At 36.7% G+C, this 22,431-nt stretch overlaps 1 protein-coding gene across 1 annotated transcript; it reads left to right on the forward strand.

The window, feature by feature from the left end:
- Positions 1-8,251: 8,251 nt before the first annotated feature.
- On the forward strand, positions 8,252-21,342 carry LOC308339856 (cytochrome c, testis-specific; the record flags this gene model as incomplete). The annotated part of the gene is made up of 2 exons (XM_080798839.1): positions 8,252-8,420; positions 21,194-21,342. The coding sequence occupies 2 exons, from the start codon at positions 8,252-8,254 to the stop codon at positions 21,340-21,342; spliced, it is 318 nt and encodes a 105-aa protein (XP_080654965.1).
- Between the last annotated feature and the right edge of the window lie 1,089 nt (positions 21,343-22,431).

The raw sequence follows: 22,431 nt of genomic DNA on the forward strand, positions 1-22,431 counted from the left end.
TGTGATCATTTTTCCTCGCATTATATCCTGTATCTGTAATGTAAGGACTCTGTTTGCCCTGGATCTTAGCAAGTTAAAGAAGTATCTTGTTTTAATTTTCCACTTCTTTTTATGTTACCCAAACCAATCAAAGTGAATAAAAACAATGTGGCAATGTTAATAATTTTATTGCTGTGAGAATCTGAAGCTTCTAGCAACACTATTTGCACACCAGTGCCATCTAGTGGAAAATGTATAATTTTCTTGCTCTGTAGAGACTGGGCAACTTTTATTCTTTGTCAAACAAAATTACTGATTGATATCCTGAAAATTTGAGGCTGATGATTAGAGCAGTTAATTTCTTTTCTTAAAGAAGAGAGAAAAGATTGCATGAAACAAAACCAGGACAGAAATATTGGGAAATGCTGGGAAAGCAAAATTTCTTTAAAACTCAGTCATGTGAAATACCACATATGCAAGGAAAATAAGAAATTTGCTTTCTCTAATGACTTTATGACTTCTCCATCTAGTTATTTTAAACATCTTCCTTGAGACACAATTCATATTTCATACAATTCATCTATTTATGTTCAGTTTAATGGCGTTTAATATGTTCACAGCATTGTGCAACTATACAATCAGTTGTAGAACACTTTTAATCACTCAGTGACAGTTTTGCCATGTGTCAAATCATATAAAATCATATTTGAACATGAATCACATGTAGCTAAAACAGGTGAAAATTCTGAGGTTTGAAACAATGATTATTAATCGGTGTTATATTAGAGAAAAGATGTGCTGTGCATTTGCAGATTAAATTTTTTCAAGGCTTTACAACATGTAGCCTATAATGCACAATTGTTTAAATGATAAGCACTTTTGTTGATTTCACATAAAATCCAGTTTTCCCTTGATGCTTTTCTTCCAAAATTCTTATAAATTTCTTTTTTTAAAGAAGAGATGATATTGTAACTTATTTTTGAAATGCAAAGAGAAAATAATAAATTCTTGTCATTGTTTTCCAAAATTTCTTTAACTATGATATAATTACAATTATATTTACTGGCTATCAATATTAGTCTTCATACATTATATTTCAGTAAAAAATGTTTTGCCTTATTTGAAATTTTTAAATAGGCTTTACCACTATTTAGTGGTAAATCAATTAGTAATTTTCAGATTGTTCTGTATGAATAAGGTCCAGAATGTCCATTTTTCCCAGCTGTAAGGCTACAAGCTACTGTGAATGTATTCAATGCACCTACACTGGCATGTGGTAGGCACTAGAGCAATGGTAGTCTCCTTCCTTTTCTTGAGTTTACATATTTTTGTTTGAGTTTGAGAATAATATTTAATACCTGATTCTTGTTGCCCCCCAAACCTGGTATTTTTCATTCAACTTTTTTTTTTTAAGATTTTATTTATTTATTTGAGAGAGAGAGAGAAAGAGAGCACAAGCAGGAGAAGTGGCAGAGGGGGAGGGAGAAACAGGCTCCCGGCTGAACAGGGAGCCCAACTTGGAGCTCTATTCCAAGACTTTGGGATCATAGCCTGAGCCAAAGGCAGCTGCTAACCAACTGAGCCACCCAGGCACACCCCCTTTTCATTCAACTTGATGACATATGTCTTTTAAATATGTTGATCATAGAACAGATGCATAGGTATCTCTTAGACTACCTTCATTCAATCATCTGGTAATTGTGGCTATTTAAATTAAAATAAAAATTAATTAAAATTAACTATAAAATAATAAAAATTTCTGTTACTCAGTTGTATTAGCTACACTTCAAGTACTCAAAGTTACTTGTGTCTAGTAGACAGTGCCCACGCAGAACAATTCAATCATTTCAATCATAAAAGTATATGGGACAGACTTCTGGAGAACTTGACTGTGGTAAACTTCCCACTTACCTAACACACAAAATTGTCACTATTACAAGTACTTTGTTGAGCAATTAAAAAATTTTTAATATTCCTATTTCTCTGTCTCCTTACCATATATGTCTCACTGAAGTAATTATGTAACCACAGGTAAACAAATTTCCTTTCTCATGGTTTCCTAAATACAAATTTAAGTTTGACCTGTCTGTCTTTAAAACTTTCATCTTCTTGTCGTTTTTTCAGTCCTTCCCTCCATATCTCCTTTCTTGCTCCTTCAGTTCTAATTCTCTTTGTTTCTAGTCATACTTCATTGTTTTGTTTTTGTTTTTGTTTTTGGCAATTAGCAAACAGCTTGCAACCTTGCTGTCAGTTCTTATATTATTGTTTTTTTTTCCTAATGTAGCTCATTTATTTATTTTTTTATTTTTTTAAAAGATTTTATTTATTTATTTGTCAGAGAGAGAGAGAGAGAGAGAGCAAGCGAGCACAGGCAGACACAGTGGCAGAGGGAGAAGCAGGCTCCCTGCGGAGCAAGGAGCCCGATGCGGGACTCGATCCCAGGATGCTGGGATCATGACCTGAGCCGAAGGCAGCCGCTTAACCAACTGAGCCACCCAGGCGTCCCTAATGTAGCTCATTTATAATGATAAACTTTTTAAAAAAGATTTTATGTATTTATTTGACAGAGAGAGACACAGTGAGAGAGGAAACACAAGCAGGGGGAGTATGAGAGGGAGAAGCAGGCTTCCCACTGAGCAGGGAGCCGGATGCAGAGCTCCATCCCAGGACCGTGGGATCATGACCTGAGCCACCCAGGCACCCCATAATGATTTAACTTTTTTTTTTTTAAGATTTTATTTATTTATTTGACAGAGAGAGATCACAAGTAGGCAGAGAGGCAGGCAGAGAGAGAGGGGGAAACAGGCTCCCTGAGGAGCAGAGAGCCCAACGTGGGGCTTGATCCCAGGACCCTAAGATCATGACTTCAGCTGAAGGCAGAGGCCTAACCCACTGAGCCACCCAGGCGCCCCAAAGTATTTAAATCTTGTCCCAAATGAATTGTAACTCAGAAAATTGGAGCTGCAGTTCAGTGTTTGTCCAAGTTGCTTGGCACAGTGCCTTGCCCATCCTATTTGTTTTATTCTTTTGTTGACACGATATGATTCCTAAAATCACATGCTAATGGACCATTCATAAAACGTTGAGTTCCTGCTTCAAGCAAGAACTGGGACACGCGGTCAATATGCATAGATAATTTAGCTCTTTGGTTAGGCAAAAGCTAAACAAATAAAAGATGCTCCTGGGGCTGCTGTGCTCAAAGGACATTCACTTAGTCATTCACTTAGACATTCACTTAGTCAGTTTCCCTTCAGCCTGCAACTGCCCAGCAAGACCGTCTTCAAGCTCCTGAGAGAATTGCCAACTTGCGGGATCTGGGAGCCAATCAGCAGTGCGGATGGAGCCTGGCCTGCTATTGGCTGGCGTCCACCGGAAGCACATGCTGGGCTGGGCTTCCAGTGCAGGTGTTTGAGGCATTGCTCTGGGATCGCCAACCCCAAACTTGCAGCTCAGGCTCTGGCCTGACATAGATAGGCCTGGTGACTACTTAGAGTTTCCCCGGGGAGGTGGTGGGTGGAGCCGCTGACCTCTGGTAGGTACAGAATTGGCTGGGAAGTAGTGGGCCTGGCAACCATGTGATCTAAGCCCTGGTTATGGGCCAGAGCAATTTGGGCTGGGGTTTACTCAGAAAGGACTATCTAACAGGCTCCCTTTAGCCCTCCTGCTGGGGTCTACGTGTCCCTAAGTGCAGCATAAAACTATTTCTAGTGAGGGGCCTGTCTGCAGCTTTTATGATTTCTGTGTGGAACCGATTCGGGGCAGAGCCTTCCGCCCACGGTTGGCAGAAATCAGCCTCCAAGTGGGAGTGGTGGCAAGAAGGACTGTGAGACTGGCAGTTTGGAAAGCGGGATTCTTACTCCAGTTTAGGGATTCGGGCACAGCAGATTTGAAGAGGGAAAGGCTGTGGACATCTGTGTTTGGGTGGCTGGGTGGGGGATAGAGGGGGTTCATAGACATTTACCCACGGTCACATCGTTCTGATGCATTCCACTTCCGCTGCAACAGCAGAATTCCACTTTATCTTTTAGTCTGTGTAGTATTCATCCTCCAGTTATTCCAGTGAGTTCTTCCTCCCACTTTTATTGCTTCCAATTATGTGGGTTTTGTAAATCTTGAAAGCTTTATTGGTGCCTTGATTGTTCTTACCACATCCCCCTTTTCCGGGCAAAATTGGAGGTGGCAGTGGTATGTACCAACACTGAAGAGCATTTTACTTACTTCTCTTTAAGCATCTGCAGTGTGTCAAACATTTTGTTCAACCCAAGGTTACTTAGTTTGTTCCTAAAAGGGAATTGTTAAAATTAAAAGAGATTGAAAATTGTTCTTCCTCTTACTTTTCACCATCTCTCTCCATTTCTCACCAGCTTGTGACTTAAAGCCGCTTAACTTGTGTGCCTCATTTTCCTCAGCTGTAAAAACAGAGATATTAATGGTATCTATCTCACATGGCTGGTCTGAGGAATAAATGCATTAATAATATATAAAGCGCTTAGCTATGCCTGGCCCACAGAAGCATGCATAAGTGTTTGCTACTCTTATCCTATTTATCATTAGAATTACTTCATTCTTGGAAGAGTGATCATTCTCATACCAGGTGTCATATCTTTGCCTATTTCAGTGAGAAATACGCAAAAATATTTTTTAAGAAAATTTTTATTTATTGAGATAAAATTGGCATGTAACATTATACAAATTTTAGGTGTACGACATTATATTTCTTCTTTTTTTCATGAAACAATATCTTTATTATGTACTATTCTCATCTTTTTTTCTTCTATTAATTTTTTTTTCCAGAGGTACAGGCCTATGATTCATCAGTCTTACATACTACCCAGTGCTCATTGCATCATATGCCCTCTTAATGTCCATCACCCAGTCCACCTCCCTCCTCCAGCAACCCTCGTTTGTTTCCTATGATTAAGAGTCCCTTATGATTTGTTACCCTCTCTGGTTTCATCTTGTTATTTTTTTCCTCTCTTCCCCTATGATCTTCTGTTTTGTTTCTTAAATTCCACATATCAGTGAGATCATATGATAATTGTCTTTCTCTGATTGACTTACTTCGCTCAGCATAATAGCCTCTGATTCCATCCATGTCATTGCAAATGGCAAGATTTTATTTTTTGATGGCCGAGTAGTATTCCATTATATATCTATCTATGTCTATATCTATATCTATATCTATATCTATATCTATATCTATATCTATATCTATACCTATCTCACATTTTCTTTATCCATTCATCTATCGATGGACATCGGGACTTTCCCCATAGTTTGGCTATTGTGGATATTGCTGCTATAAACATTGGGGTGTGTGTGCCCCTTCAGATCATTTGTATCTTTGGGGTAAATACCCTGTAGTGTACTTTCTGGATTGTAGGGTAGCTCTATTTTTAACTTTATGAGGAATCTCCATACTGTTTTCCAGAGTGGCTGCACCAGCTTGCATTCCCACCAGCAGTGTAAGAGGGTTCCCCTTTGTCTATATCCTCACCAACATTTGTTGCTTCCTGACTTATTTATTTTACCCATTCTGACTGGTGTGAGGTGGTATCTCATTGTGGTTTTGATTTATATTTCCCTGATGCCAAGTGATGTTGAACATTTTTCCATATGTCTGTTCATATGTCTTCTTTGGAGAAAGGTCTGTTCATGTCTTCTGACCATTTCCTGATTGGATTATTTGTTCTTTGGATGTTGAGTTTGATAAGTTCTTTATAGATTTTGGATACTAGCTCTTTATCTGATATGTTATTTGCAAATATCTTCTCTCATTCTGTAGGTCGTCTTTTGGTTCTGTTGACTGTTTCCTTTGCTGTGCAAAAGCTTTTTATCTTGTTGAAGTCCCAATAGTTCCTTTTGCTTTTGTTTCACTTCCCTTTGGAGACATGTCTAGATAGAAGTTGTTGTGGCTAAGGTTGAAGAGGTTTATATTTCTTCTTAATAACGAAATATTGTTAGAGTGCCAGATGATTATAGGATAAAATTGACTCGCTTGCTATCCTTCCTAGTCTTCCTGCCCCCATCCCTTGCTATCACTGCTGAATTTACTGGTTTTAGTGCACTTTGCAGATGGTCATATGTACTTACATAACTGTGATTAAAGATGGCAGCAGTCAGTGTCTTCACATGGTAAATATTGGTAGTTTGAACAGTGACAATAGACATTTTCTAATAAGAGAATTGTATGTGAAATCTATTTGGGGAAAGAGGATTTTTTTTCTTTTAAACAAATGTCTGGTTTCTTGAATTATCCATAACATTTAATAGGTATAAGACTCAATCTGATTGTTTTGCTTTATATAAAAATTGGAAATGATTCTTTAACAGTACTTAGATGACATTTCCTATTTGTATGATATGGACTTTATGATTATTGTGAATGCATTTTGCTAAAGTCCAAAAATTTGTATTTGTGACTAAAGTTTCTTAATGGCCCCTGTTCAAAGGTTCAGTGAATTCTGTACCTATACGTGAACTGATAGAACTCATTTAAGTAGAAATTGAATGCAGTGTTTTGAGTGAAGTTTGGAATTTAAAAGTAAGCTTCTTCTGGATAAATGAGTTTTTTTACTCTGCTTTTTATCAGACCTAAAACATTGATTAAGACTTAGTTGTTAGTCTGCCCAAAGAAAATTTCTGTCTTCCCTTTAAGTGGATTATTGACACTATTTTGGGTTTCCACATAGATTTAAAGAAATTAGGGAGATACCAGAGCCCCTCAGTAGCTCAGTCAGTTAGGTGTGTCTGCCTTCAGCTCAGGTCATGATTCCATGGGCCTGGGATTGAGCCTCGCTTTGGGCTCCCTGCTCAGTGGGGAGTCTGCTTCTCCCTTTCTCTCTCCCTTTTCCCGTGGCTCATGCTTGTGTGCTCACTCTCTCAATTAAAAAAAGAGAAGAAATTAGAGAGATACTAATTTTGCAGGTTACTGTATAGGAAGTACTGACCTCTCTGAGTAATAGCTCACTTCAGTTAAGACACATTATATTTTCCAATATTATCAGAATAAACCAAACATTTTTTATTTCTCAGTACAGTTATAAAGGCAAAAATGTGCTTCAAACTGTACTGTCAGGGAATTAGGTTATTTTCATGATTTCTCTAATAGTAATACAATCTCATATTGAAATCCATCCCAACACCTACTGTCCATGATCTAATTTTTCAAATAAAAAGAGCAGGGGACGCCTGGGCGGCTCAGTCAGTTAAGTGTCTGCCTTCTTTCGGCTCAGGTCATGATCCAGGGGTGCTGGGATTGAGTCCCGCATTGCACTCCTTGCTTGGTAGGGAGCTTGCTTCTCCTTCTGCCTCTGCCTGCCACTCCTCCTGCTCTTGCATACACTTTCTCTGTCTCTCTCTCTTACAAATAAATAAATACAATCTTAAAAAAAAAAAAAACAAAAAGAGCAGGTAAACAAAACTTAGGTACTATATTTGTTGGCATTTCAAACTACATTTTTTAATGTAGTTTAAAATTATTTTAGTTTTTACATAATTTTAGATGAAGGAGACACTTACTTAGTTATGCAACAAAATTTTTGGTAGTATTAACCAAAATATCTTTGTACAAATTTTATTTTATATATCACTGTATCATAAAATCTTCCCTGCTTGGAACTGTATTTTCCACTACATTAGTGTTAAACACGTACTACTGCTGACTGAACTCAATAATGGTATTCAATTGCTTTGAGATACTGCTTAATCTAATCTGCTAGATGTGTTTATAGCTGAGAGTATAAAGTAAATGAGAAATTACGTGTTATGTATAACCTGCTGTGGCCTCATTCTCTTGTTTGATATTTAATTTTACAGGCTATTATTGCAGGCATATGAGTACTTACGAAATGTTCTATTCTTGTTATTAAACAAGGAGATGCCAAATTAGACTTAGAAACCTTGCATTGTTTTTTGCACATGTGCTTTCTGGAAGTGGAAAGAAAAAAGTGGAATATAATTGACCTAGATGAATTACTATAGTTGTTTGAAGGCTGAAGTAAAACCAGGCTTATACCATAAGTTTCTGAACTATCTATAAATCAAAATTTAAAATAAATCTGATAAATGAGATGATTAAGTCTTTATAAAATTGGATGCTATAATCTGTTTGTGTTTTTGAGCACTCAGGCTTTAAAAGGATGCATACTTTAAATACGTTTTTGTTTAATATCATTAGTATTCATTTCAAAGTGTTGGCATTTTTTTTTCCCCAGCTTTGCAAATCAAGATTTTTTTTGGACTGTGGTTTAATGTTTTGTTGCAGAACAAAATGGGAGATGCTGAAGCAGGCAAGAAGATCTTTATTCAAAAATGTGCTCAGTGCCACACAGTGGAAAAAGGTGGAAAACACAAGATTGGTCCAAATCTCTGGGGTCTTTTTGGACGAAAAACAGGACAAGCACCAGGATTTTCTTATTCAGATGCTAACAAAAACAAAGGTAAAACCTGGGCAGTTGTGGGAGAGAACCGGAAACTTTGTAGCAAAGAAAGAAAAGCACCTCATTTGATATTATAATAATTTCCTAGTTTATAGCATAAAAAATGAAATCCTTATGTTTATATTACTGAAATATTGATTTATATTATAAGATCTATATTTAGATAACTGGTCTTTTTTTGATCAGAGGAATTAGCAATTCTCTATGGCATAGGTTTTTATTTATATGAGGAATTTCTATTTTATGCAGCACATTTATGTAGAAAAAGCATGAGCTAAATTAAAAAGATCAAATCATATTTTAATGGCATAATGGTAGTTTTCTATTTGTAGTAGTGATTCTTAGCAGAGTGGAGGGATATTATATAGTTTGAAAAATTATGTTCAATGACTTTTTTGTTGGAGGAAAGTAGGTAGATGGCAGTTAAAATGAGAAGGCATTTTAGGTGTGAAATTGAAAATGGCTGGGAAAAACTATAATATCTTTGCAGAGAATTTTATTATTCCTGGATATACACATCCATCCATACATCCATATATGCATAGCATTTACTTCAAAAAATAGGGTGCAACTCTAAATAGATTGCAACTCTATTTTGAACTGTTCTTGGAGGCCTAGCATTTCTAACTGGCCCAAATTTCAGATCATTACAATCCTACTATTTGGAAAGTTTTTTTATTTTATTTTATTTTTGTTCCTTTTTATTCTTTTTATTGAAGTGAAATTCACACATTAGCCAATTTGAAGTGTACAAAGCAGTACATTTTGTGTAGTTACAGTATTATATAATCAACACCTGTCTGTAGTTTTAAAATTTTTTTGTTGCTTGAAAAGAACCCCTGTGCACATCTAATAAACACTCCCCATTTCCTCCTACCCTTAACCTCTTGCAAACTCTGATCTGCTTCTTTTCTTTATGGATTCACCTGTTCTGCATATTTCATAAAAAGGAATCATAAAATATGACCTTTTGTGTTTGGCTTCTTTCACTTAGCATGTTTTCAAGGTGCATTGAAGTTGTAGCTTGTCTCAGTACTTCATTCCTTTTTATGGTTAATCATATTCAATTGAATGTATATATCACAATTTGTTTACACATTTATTGGTTGATGAACATTTGGATTATTTCCACCTTTCACCTATTGTGAATAATGCTGCTATGAATATTTTTGAATAAGAATTTGCTTGAGTCCCTGTTTTCAGTTCTTTTCGATATGTAAAGATATATATATCTATATATATGTTGGGGGTCATTTGTTAAATCTATGTTTAGCTTCTTGAGGAAAGGCAGTTGTTTTCCACAGTAGCTATACCATTTTACATTATCATCAGTGATGCAAGATTCCTATTTCTCTGTATCCTCTCCCATGCTTTGTTATTTTCTTTTTCTTTTTAAAATTGCCATCTTAGTAAGCGTGAAGTGGCATCTCATGATTTTTTTGCATTTCATTAATGAATGATGCTGTTAAACATGTTTTAGTATGCTTTGTTAAAAAGAAAACCACAGAGCCAAAATAGAGTCACCTGTACTAGGCCCACAACATTAAACCAGGGCTTAATACCTAACTTAATTGTAGTTTCAGTTCTTCCCAGGAATGTAATCTTAACTGGTTAGTCTGGAATTTCCTGGTCGGTGCTGGAATCCACCTAGTAAGATCTTTTTGTCCCCCTAAAGGAGGTGAATTTGTCTGAAATAAGTCTTTCTTGTTGTTTATGACTTCCTTGTTCTATCTTTAAAAACCTTTCTCTTTCTGTAGCCTGTTGGAATTCCTTTCTATATGCTGCCTGATTGATGAATCATTGAATAAAGTCAATTTGGTCCTTAAATTCACTCAGATGAAATTTTTTTGTTCAACAACTTGTTGGCCATTTGTAGATTTGGAAAAATGTCTATTTGTATCCTCTGCCTACTTTTTTATTTGACTTGTTTGTCTTTTTTATTGTTGAGTTTAAGAGTTCTTTATGTATTCTGGACGTTAATCTCTCATCAAATATGTGATTTTCAAATATTTTCTCTTCTTTTGTAGTTTGTCTTCATTTGTTTGATAATGTCCTTTGATTCACAGAAGTTTTTAATTTGTATAAAGTCAATTTATCTATATTTTTATTGATTTTTGGGGAGGGACATCAAATCTAAGAATCCATCACCAAATCTGAGGTCATAAAGATTTGCCCTTATGTTTCTTCAATTAGTTTCATAGTTTTGGTCCTTAGATTTAGGTTTTTGCTGCATTTGTACTTAATTTTCTATAGAGAGTGAGGGAATAGACCTACTTCATTCTTTTGCATGTCGTTATCCATCACTTCTCAGACTTTTGGTTAAGATCAAGTGCATGTGGGCACCTGGGTGGCTCAGTGGTTTAAAGCCTCTGCCTTCGGCTCAGGTCATGATCTCAGGGTCCTGGGATCGAGTCCTGTATCAGGCTCTCTGCTCAGCGGGGACTCTACTTCTCCCCCTCTCTCTCTGCCTGCCTCTCTGCCTACTTGTGATCTCTGTCTGTCAAATAAATAAATAAAATCTTAAAAAAAAAAAAAGATCAAGTGCATGTGGTTATCGTTACCCTGCTCCATTTCTTGAAAAGACATTCTTTCCTAGTTGAATGGTCTTGATACCCTTGTTGAAATTCAATTGGCCATATATGTTAGGGTTTGCTTCTGGACATTCAATTCTATTCTATTTGTCTATGTATCTATCCTTATAACAACACCACAGTTTTTATTACTGTAGTTTTGTGGTAAGTTTTAAAATTAGAACGTGTGAGCCCTCCAGCTATGTTTTTCTTTTTCAGTATTGTTTTGGCTATTCAGGGCCCTTTGCAGTTCTGTGAATTCGAGGATAACCTTTCCCATTTCTGCAAAAGAGCCTTTGGAGTTTTGATAGAGATTGCATTGTATCTGTGGATTTTTTCAAGGAGTATTGCCATTTTAGCAACATTAATATTCTAATCTATGAACATGGGATGCTTGTCCATTTATTTAAGTCTCCTTTCATTTCTTTCAGAAATGCTTTATAATTTTCAGTGTACAAGTCTTTTACTTCCTTGGTTAAATTTTGCCTAAGTATTTTATTCTTTTAAATTTCTATTATAAGTAGAACTGTTTTCTTAATTTCTTTTTCAAATTGTTCATTGCTTATATATAGTACACAACAGATTTTTGTATGTTGATCTTATTCCCTGAAGCTTTGCTGAATTAATTTATTAGTTATGGTAGATTTTTTGTGGCTCCTTCAGGATTTTCTATATGTAGAATCATATCATCTGTGATAGAGGTAGTTTACATCTTTCTTTCCAGTTTGGATGGCTTTTATTGCTTTTGATTTTCCTAATTGCTCTGGCTAAGACTTCTAGTGGAATTCTGAGTAGAACTGGTGAAAATGAGCCTCTCTGTCTTGCCCCTGATCTTAGGGGAAAGTTTTCAGCTTTTCACCTTGGGTATGGTATTAGCTGGGAGTTTCCAAAAATCCCTGTTTTCTTGTTAAGCAACTTATCTTTTATTCTTAGTTTATTGAGTGTTTATATCACGAAAGGGTGTTGGAATTTGTCAAATTTTTTCCTGCATCTTTTGAAATAATCATGTATTCTTTTTCCTTTTGCTCTATTAATGTATTGTGTTGATTGTTTTTCTTATGTTGAACCATCCTTGCATTCCTAGGATAAATCCCATTTGGTCATAGTATGTAATTCTTTAATGTGAATTGGATTTAGTTTGCTAGTATTTTGTTGAGGAATTTTGCATTTATAGTGATAGGAGATATTGGTTTGTAGTTTCTTGTGGTGTCTTTGTCTGGTGTTGGTGTTTGGAGAAGTTTAAAATATAGATTATTGCTGCTGTAAGTTCTCTTCAGACATGATTTGAATTTGGTATTTTAAAATTTCTTAATGGGTTTTATAGTGCTGTGTGGTGTTTATTTAATTGAGCTCTGTGGACTATATTGGAGGAGAAGGGTTTAATGAAGGGAGTTGACATTTTGTGCATTATTATTATTATTATTTTGGTGCAAATGTAATAGCTTGTATTTTGTCAAAGGAGGGATTTTACTTATTCTAACCTGTATTAATATTTCTAGCAAGATGGTGTTTTGGGTTTGTCTCAGTCTATCTATAGTGATGTTATGACTAGAAATGCCTGGGGACACTCACCTGGGCCTATATTACTTATAGTAAACCCCTACAGATACTTCCCCAACCAAAGTCAATGTTGTGGCTAGACCAGACCTTGTGGTTCTCATTATGATTGAAAGACGCACCCTACTATCAACCATCAGGGAACTTTGAAAAGAAAAATTTTTTACTCACAAGTCCTGGAGGTTACATGACATGCCTGGGACCACATAGTGAGGTTGAAAGGAAAAGAGAGAGAGAGTGAGAGGGAGCTAGTGAGGAGACCTGGTGTTTTGCTTTTATCGGAGTAAAAGCAAGTACATTCTTTCACAGGTACATTCTTTAATGGTGAATTTAAAACATAAGAGTGGTAATTGAAGCATGGGAAGGGAAAAACAGTCCTCAAATGTAGTTATCGAGGTCTACCAGAGCCTTCTTTAAAAAAGAGGGGGGGAAAGTTCATTGTGGGGAAACTTGGCTCTATCTACTCATGTAACTGGCAGTGTGTTTATTCAGACTGGATGTGTTTGAAGTAGATGCCTTGGCAAACAAACAAACAAACAAACAAAAAAAACCACTTAATGCCAGGCATTTGTATTATAGTTGAAAAAGCTAATTGTCAGGTCCTATTCTACAGATAGGTGAGGTATAGTGAAATTTTTGTTATGTAGAATATTAGGGAAAGGGACCTGTTTATAGTCAAATGGTTTAGTTAAAACAAAATTAGCACATGTAGGATTTTCACAGCTTTTTTTATGTGAAAAGAAAATGCTTTTCATCTTTCTGAAATGTTGAGAGCAATACACTTTATTAGGATGGAGAGCTGGGGAAGTTGTTGGTCCCTAGACTTTTCTTGGGTTTCAGAGCAAACAAGGATGGAGTGGAGGGGGGGAATATATGGTAAGAATTTGAGGACTATATTAATTTCTTAGGGCTCCTGTAACAAAATATTATAAATCAACTGGCTTAAAATAACAGAAATTTATGGTTTCACAGTTATAGAGGCTAGAAGTGCAAAATCAAGGTGTTGGCAGACCACGCTCTCTCTGAAACCTGTAGGGCAATCCTTCCTTGTTTCTAACTAGTTTCTGGTAGTTTGCCAGTCATCTTGGTGTTTTGGGCCTTCGGCTGCAAAACTCCATTTTTGGTCCTTTCATGATCATGTGTGTCTCTGTCTTTACATGGGCTGTCTTATAAGGATACCAATCATATTAGATTGGGAGCCCATCCTACTACAGTATGACCTCATTTCAACTTAACTAATCACATCTGCAATGATCCTATTTCTAAATAAAGCCACATTCTGAGGTACTAGAGGTTAAGACTACAATGTATCCTTATTCAAGGAACATCCATAATAAAGGACCTTATATACATGTAAAATACATAGATAATTGGTAAAATACTTAAAATAAAATAGAATAAAATTTAATCTTTGGTCAAGGGTGCTTCAGAATCTTTAAATATCAATGTAATTATTATTAACACAATATCATTGTGTTTAGTATGTGCAAAAATGTGATTAAAAGGGGTGCCTGGGTGGCTCAGTGGATTAAGTCTCTGCCTTTGGTTCAGGTCATGATCTCGGGGTCCTGGGATTAAGCCCCGCATGGGGCTCTCTGCTCAGCAGGGAGCATGCTTCCTCCTCTCTGCCTGCCTCTTTGCCTTCTTGTGATCTCTCTCTCTCTCTGTCAAATAAATAAATAAAATCTTTTTAAAAAATATTTTATTTATTTATTTAACAGAGATCACAAGTAGGCAGAGAGGCAGAGAGAGAGGAGGAAGCAGGCTCCCTGCGGAGCAGAGAGCCCGATGCAGGGCTCGATCCCAGGACCCCGAGATCATGACCCGAGCCGAAGGCAGAGGCTTTAACCCACTGAGCCACCCAGGTGCCCCAAATAAAATCTTTTTTAAAAGTGTGGTTAACAGGTATTCTATAATAAAGAATTTGTCTGGTCTTTGTCCTGGGTTCCTAGAAGGGAATCTCTAAAACCTTAGAATTTCCCAAGTGAAAGGAGTGTCTCTTTTATTTAAGTTTGGGCCCTTGGACCACAACCTGAGTTTATGCTAATAAGATGACTTATGGTAAGCTCCTAGATAGTTTAAGGATGGGAGTGGCCAAGATTGAAAGACCAACTGTGTGATTAGAGACTTAGAGCTTTGGGCTAGTTGAGTTATCAGTCCAACCTCCAGGGTTAGGGAAGAGGAGCTGGGGATTCAGTTTGTCACATGGCTAATGATTCAATAGGCATCTTATGTAAGGAAACCCAAATAAAAGTTCTGTTTGAGCTTCCTGGTTGGTGGGCACATCAATGACTAGAAGAGTGATGAGTCTGGATTCCCTAGGGACAGGACCCAGAAGCTCTGCGTTTGGGAACTTTCCCAGACTTCATCATATGGGTCTCTTTATCTCCCTGTCCTAAATTGTATCCTTTATGTCAAAAGTGTAACTAAATATAGTGTTTTTCTTAGGTCTGTATTTTTCTAGCAAATTATCAACCAGGGGGTCCAAGGAACCTTCAAATTTATAACCAGTTGGTTAGAATTTGGGATGGCCTGGGAGCCCAGACTTGTACCTGGTGTCTAAAGTGAGGACAGAATTGTGGGGACTATGGAGTCTGTTCAAATTCAGGCAGTTAGGGTCAAATTTCACTTGCATTTATTGCAATAAGATTTCTAGTTGATAGAATATTGAATAAATCAGTCTGAAACTTGGATTTATTATTTCAATTTGTATGGTTCTGTAGTTTTTTTTTTTTTAAAGATTTTATTTATTTATTTGTCAGAGAGAGAGAGAGAGAGTGAGCACAGGCAGACAGAGTGGCAGAGGGAGAAGCAGGCTCCCTGCGGAGCAAGGAGCCCGATGTGGGACTCGATCCCAGGACGCTGGGATCATGACCTGAGCGAAGGCAGCCGCTTAACCAACTGAGCCACCCAGGTGTCCCGGTTCTGTAGTTTTTAAAGTAATATTTTTCTATAGTGTTATTTTATTATTTTGTTATCATATTACAAGAGCAGTCAACTTTTGTTGTTTATAGACTGGTTATAAGGTAATATTTATTTCTCTAATTCCCAGTATTTTGAGGGTTTTATTGCTTGTTAGCATTGACTAGAAATAATATTAAAACTGATTACAGGGGCGCCTGGGTGGCTCAGTGGGTTAAGCCTCTGCCTTCGGCTCAGGTCATGATCTCAGGGTCCTGGGATTGAGCCCTGCATCGGGCTCTCTGCTCAGCAGGGAGCCTGCTTCCCCTCCTCCCTCTGCCTGCCTCTCTGCCTACTTGTGATCTTTCTCTCTCTGTCAAATAAATAAATAAAATCTTAAAAAAAAAAAAACTGATTACAGAGCACCTGAGTGGCTCAGTCAGCTAAGCATCTGCCTTTAGCTCAGTTCATGATCCCAGAGTCCTGTGATCGAGTCCCACATCAGGCTCCCTGCTCAGCGGGGTGTCTGCTTTTCCTTCTACCTCTTCCCCCCGCTTGTGATCACTTTCTCTCTCAAATAAATAAAATCTTTAAAAAAAAAAACAGATTACAAATATATCTTTTATTGTAGATTGTTGTCAAAGATTAAAAGCTGGATAGAAGGCTTGTCTTTAACATTATTTAAAAATTAGTAATAAAACTTCTCTAAGATTGTTTAAATACTATTGGTGACTGATTTGGGGATATAATATTACTATTTGTTCTACTGTTTACATAATAAGTAGCAGAATCTAATTGAATCCCTATATTACACCACTCATAAAAATTAACTTGAAATGGATTAGAGACTTAAGTATATTAAATATAAGACTTGAAACTGTGAAACTTCTAGAAGAAAACATAGGGAAAAAGCTCCTTGACATTGCTCTTTGTAATAATCTTCTGGATATTGACACCATAAGCACAAGCAACAAGAACAGTTATTAAGTGGGACTGCATCAAACTAAAAAGCTACTGCACAGGGACGCCTGGGTGGCTCGGTTGGTTAAGCGGCTGCCTTTGGCTCAGGTCATGATCCCAGGGTCCTGGGATGGAATCCCACATCGGGCTCCTTGCTCAGCAGGGATCCTGCTTCTCCCTCTGCCTCTACCTGCCTCTCTGTCTGCCTGTGCTCACTCTCTCTGACAAATAAATAAATAAAATCTTAAAAAAAAAAAAGCTACTGCACAGCAAAATAAATAGTCAACAAATGAGAAAGCAGCCTATAGAATGGGAGAGAATATTTGTGAATTATGTATCTGATAAAGGGTTGATGTTCAAAATATATACAGAATGGATACAACGCAATAGTGAAAAAACGAACCAATTAAAAAGTCGGCAATGGAACTGAATATTTTCCCAAAGAGGACATATAATTCGACCACAGGTACATGAAGAGGTGTTCAGCATCACTAATTGTCAGAGAAATGCAAATCAAAACCGCAGTGAGATATCACCTCATGCCTGTTAGAATTGCTTTCATCAGAAAGACAAGAAATAAGAAGTGTTGGCAAAGATGTGGAGAAAAGGAAACACTTGTGAACTGGTGGTAGAAATGTAAATTGGGGCAGCCACTATGGAAAACAGTGTGGAGATTCATTAAAAAGTAAAAATAACTATCATATGATCCAGTAATGTCATCTCTGGGTACGTATCCAAAGGAAACGAATATAGAATCTGGGAGAGATATATGCATCCCAAGTTCACTGCCGCATTATTTTTAATAGCCAAGCTATGGAAACAAGCCAAGTGTTTGTCAATAGATGAATGGAGAAAGATGTGATAAATATATAAAATGGAATATTCAGCAATGAGAAAGAAGGAAATCCAGCCATTTGCAAAAACTTGGATGAACCTTGAAGGCATTATGCTGAGTGAAATAAGTTAGAGAAAAAAATACTGTGTAATATCATTTATATATGGAATTTTAAAAGGCCAAATTCAGGAAGTCTTAGGAAGGTGGGAGGATCCTGAGCTCACCTCATCCATGTGGACACACTGAGATAATATACTGTGTGACTAACTCTGAAAATGACCTGAAGACTGGCAGAAAAGACCTCCCATGACTAATCATAGAAAGAGGGCCACATCAAAACGGTTGTGAAAGAAGGGGTGAAAACATGATTGAGAACCAAACCCCCATCATGCAATAGGAGAAACATCACAAGTACAGAGAAGCAAGAGGATCAGAATCCATACCAGGCAACCCTGGCACAAGGTTGTCTTCAAACTGGAAGACAAATCCCCACAACATCTGGCTTTGAAAATAAATGGGGCTTAACTTTAGGAGCCTCAACTTCAACAAAGATATAAAATATAAAAGAATCAATCAGAGGTGAAGAATTTAATAATTGAAATAAAAAATACACTAGAGGAAATCAAGAGCATATTAGAGGAGGCAGAGGAACTAACAGTGATCTGGAAGACAGAATAATGGAAAGCCATGAAGCTGAACAGCAAAAAGATGAAAGAAAAACAAAAAATGAGAATAGGTAAAGGGATCTCTGTGACATCATCAAGCATAATAACATTTGCTTTGTAGGGATTCCAGAAAGAGGAGAAAGAAAAGGTGCAGAAAACTTATTTGAAGAGATAATAGCTGAAAATCTCCCTAATCTGGGGGAAGGAAACAGACATTCAGATCCAGGAAGCACAGAAGACCCTAACAAGATGAACCCAAGGAGGTCCACACCCAGACACACAATAACTGAAATGGCAAAAAGTACTGATAAAGAGATTTTTTTTTAAAGCAGCAAGAAAAAAAGAAAAGTTATGTATATGGGAAATGCCATAAGGTTATCAGCTCTTTTCTTAGGAGAAATTTTGCAGGCCAGAAGTGTATTCAATGTATTCAATGTGCTGAAAGGAAAAAACCTACAACCAAGAATATTCTGCCCTGAAAAGTTATCATTCAGAAGGAGAGATAGAATTTCCCAAACAAAAACCAGCTTTATAAAAAAATATTAAAGGAAATTCTTTAACTGGAAAGAAAAGGCCATAACTAAAAGTAAGAAAATTATGAAAGGAAAAAATTTCACGGTTAAAAGAAAATATAGTTATTTTATTTTATTTTATTTTTTTCAGGGTTCCAAAATTCATTGTTTATGCACCACACGCAGTGCTCCATGCAATACATGCCCTCCATAATACCCACCACCAGGCTCACCCACCCGCCCCACTCCCCTCCCCTCCAAAACCCTCAGTTTGTTTCTCGGAGTCCACAGTCTCTTATGGTTTGTCTCCCCCTCCGATTTCCCCCAACTCACTTCTCGTCTCCTTCTCCCAATGTCCTCCGTCTTATTCCTTATGCTCCACATCTGAGTGAAACCATATGATAATTGACTCTCTCTGCTTGACTTATTTCACTCAGCATAATCTTTTCCAGTCCCGTCCATGTTGATACAAATTTGGGTGTTTGCCTTTCTGATGGAGGCATAATACTCCATTGTATCTATGGACCATATCTTCTTTATCCATTCATCCGTTGAAGGGCATCTTGGTTCTTTCCACAGTTTGGCGACTGTGATCATTTCTGCTATGAACATTGGGGTACAGATGGCCCTTCTTTTCACAACATCTGTATCTTTGTGGTAAATACCCCATAGTGCAATTGCAGGGTCATAGGGAAGCTCTATTTTTAATTTCTTAAGGAATCTCTATACTGTTTTCCAAAGTGGCTGCACCAACTTACATTCCCACCAACAGTGTAAGAAAGTTCCCCTTTCTCCACATCCTCCCCAGCACTTGTTTTTTACTGTCTTGTTAATTTTGGCCATTCTAACTGATGTAAGGTGGTATCTCAATATAGTTTTGATTTAAATCTTCCTGATGGCTAATGATGATGAACATTTTTTCATGTGTCTGTTAGCCATTTGTATGTCTTCTTTGGAGAAGTGTCTGTTCCTGTCTTCTGCCCATTTTTGACATGATTATCTGTTTTGTGTATGTCAAGTTTGAGGAGTTCTTTATAGATCTTGGATATCAGCCCTTTGTCTGTAGTGTCATTTGCAAATATCTTCTCCCATTCTGTGGGTTGCCTCTTTGTTTTGTTGGCTGTTTCCTTTGCTGTGCAGAAGCTTTTATCTTGATGTGGTCCCAAAAGTTCATTTTCGCTTTTGTTTCCTTTGCCTTATAGTTAATGCAGTAGGTTAATCATTTTTAAGTGTGGTATGGAGGTTAAAACTCAAAAGTAGTAAAATCAGTTATATCTACATCTATCCAAGGGATACACAAAATAAAAAGATAAAATATGACATTGTATACATAAAACATGGAGGGGGGATTAAAAATTTAGTGTTTTTAGAGTGTTTAAACTTAAAGAACCATCAACTTTATATAGATTGCTATGCACATAAGCTGTTATGTATGAATTTAAAGGTAACCACAAATCAAAAACCAATAATAGCTATATAAAATAATAAAGAGAAAGGAATCCGAGTGTAACACTAAAGAAAGCCATCACACTACTAGGGAGGAGAACAAGAGAAGGAAGGAATAGAAGAGATTTACAAAAACAATCAGAAAAGTTAACAAAATGGCCATAAGTACATACCCTATCAGTAATTACTTTTAAATATAAATGGACTAAATGCTCCATTTAAGAGGCACCCACAGGGTGCCTGGGTGGCTCTGTAGGTTAAAAGGCACCCACAATAGGGTGACTGAATGAATAAAAAAAAATCAAGACCTATTTATATACTGCCTACAGGAGACTCAGATGTGAGGGCATACACAGACTGAAAGTGGAGGGATGGAAAAAGATATTCCATGCAAATGAAAATCAAAAGGTAGAATGCTTCTTTTAAAGTGGCATGTCTATGTTTATTCTTTAATCCTGGCTCCCCTGGCCCTCCATACTGTCAAATTGAATTTAGGGAGACTTTCACAGTCAGCTCATATACACTATATTCTTTTTGGGCCAGAGGACTATGATTTGCCCCTTACAATTTATCATCTACTTTGGAGAACTCTTCTTTTGAGATCATTAGTGACAGGTGTCCTCTTACTCTGGTCCAGGTTTTATGTTTTTGGTAGTCTTCTGATTATATGAAGTTTGAAGTAATAGGTGCTCCCTCAATATTTGATCAGAGGTGGAGTTAGCATTTGTTTCTCTTTGTCCATATTCTTTTTGACTGGTTTTAGAAAGGAAAAAACGGAAGAGACAACCTTTCCCTCATTGTAAAACTGGTTTCCTAAAATCATAGCTTTTTGACAAGAGATTTGGACAGAGGCAACATGCAATTATTGGAAGAAAAAACATGAAAATATGAGTTAGCAGTCACAGATTCTTGACTTTAAGTCATCTTTTCTCTTAGGGCAAATTATTCTCCTCTGTTTGGATCATTTACTCATCTGAAAAGTGAGGGGTTGGATTAATTTCTAAGATCTCTTCTAGAAGGAACTCTGTGATTGTAGGAGGATGGGATACTGTTTAGGTCCAACATGTCTAGGTTGGCAGTTTATTGGTGTACTTTGTGTCATGCTGAACAGCATGTGGATATTAGATTTCTATAGGGAACTGGAAGAGTAGAGCACCAAAGACTAATTTTAGAATTCTCTTATAGGTCAGAAATTGTAAGTATTCCCAATAATGAGTCTTCCTTTTGAATCCAAGAGTAATCTTTTGTTCACATATATAGGTCACATCAGAAAGTAAGCCTTACAAATATAACTACACAAACTTAAAACTTATTTTCACCTTTATAGGTGTTATCTGGGGAGAGGAAACTCTGATGGAATATTTGGAGAACCCAAAGAAATATATCCCTGGAACTAAAATGGTCTTTGCTGGTCTTAAAAAGAAGAGTGAGAGAGAAGATCTTATTCAATATTTGAAACAGGCAACGTCTTCATGAAATGCTTTTGCAACTTAAAAAAATATTAGTTATAAGCCAAAATTTTCCAATTTTAAATATTGCATGTTTAAAGAAGTCATTTTAATTTTTCTTGATCAGCCTGCAGTAAATTTAACATTTAAAAATAAAAGTTGAAAATTTTATTGTGTGTAATCTACTGATCAATGCCTTTCCGAGTCTGAATTGACTTTAGTCTGCTCACTAGGGATGTGAATAAGGTCAGCATTGAGGAAGAGAGGGAAGAAAACTGAAATATTTTGTGCTACAGTAATCCCTACATGCACAAAATATTTTCTAAACCTAGCAACTGCTATTGATGATGGAAATAATTTCTATGTATTTATTTCTCTGTAATCTATATGTAAATATAGCAGACATTAGCTTTAGTTTTCATTAAGCTATGTTTGGTTATGTGTTTGTCTTTTATTATAACTTTATTATATTTGTAGTTATAACTTTATTACAAGTAACTTTAAAAAAAAAAAAGGTCAGGAAAGTGACGTCAAATAATTGATCTTACCTTAGGAATATGATTGGAATGAAAAGCAAATTGTTGACCATGAGTGACATGAGATAAAACCTAGAGAGAAGGAGAAAAGCATGTTCTATGTTAATAAGAATTTATGTTACATAAGATATAATATTTTTGCATTAATCTTTTTATGGTACCTTTCTAATCCTGAGTAATATAAGTCTGGACTACATGGAGGGATACCATGTACCCTGTAAAAGAGGGAGAAGAAAAAAAAATAACCTTTACCATTGATGTGGAAAGACCTCCCACCTCACAATAAGTGGCTATGAGACATGGCGGAGCAGGTCCATCGCAGGGCCTGTGGGGAAGGGAACAGTGGCTCTGTGTGGTGTGAGGTGGCCCCTGAAATGACTCCTCAGTCCTACAAGCACTCCATTATCCAAATGTATGGCCCAGTGCAAGAAAGAGAAGGTATTTCCTTACCAAGGAGATGGATAATGGACTAGTTGGGGGTCATTATGGGTGAGAATATGATGTCTATTATTTAACTGACAATTCACAATACACCCCTATAATGTACATTTTACCTTCTCACTGAGACTTGTGCCAGAACC

This window comes from Martes martes, assembly GCF_963455335.1.
Source record: "Martes martes genome assembly, chromosome: 3".
NCBI classification, from domain to species: Eukaryota; Metazoa; Chordata; class Mammalia; order Carnivora; family Mustelidae; genus Martes; species Martes martes.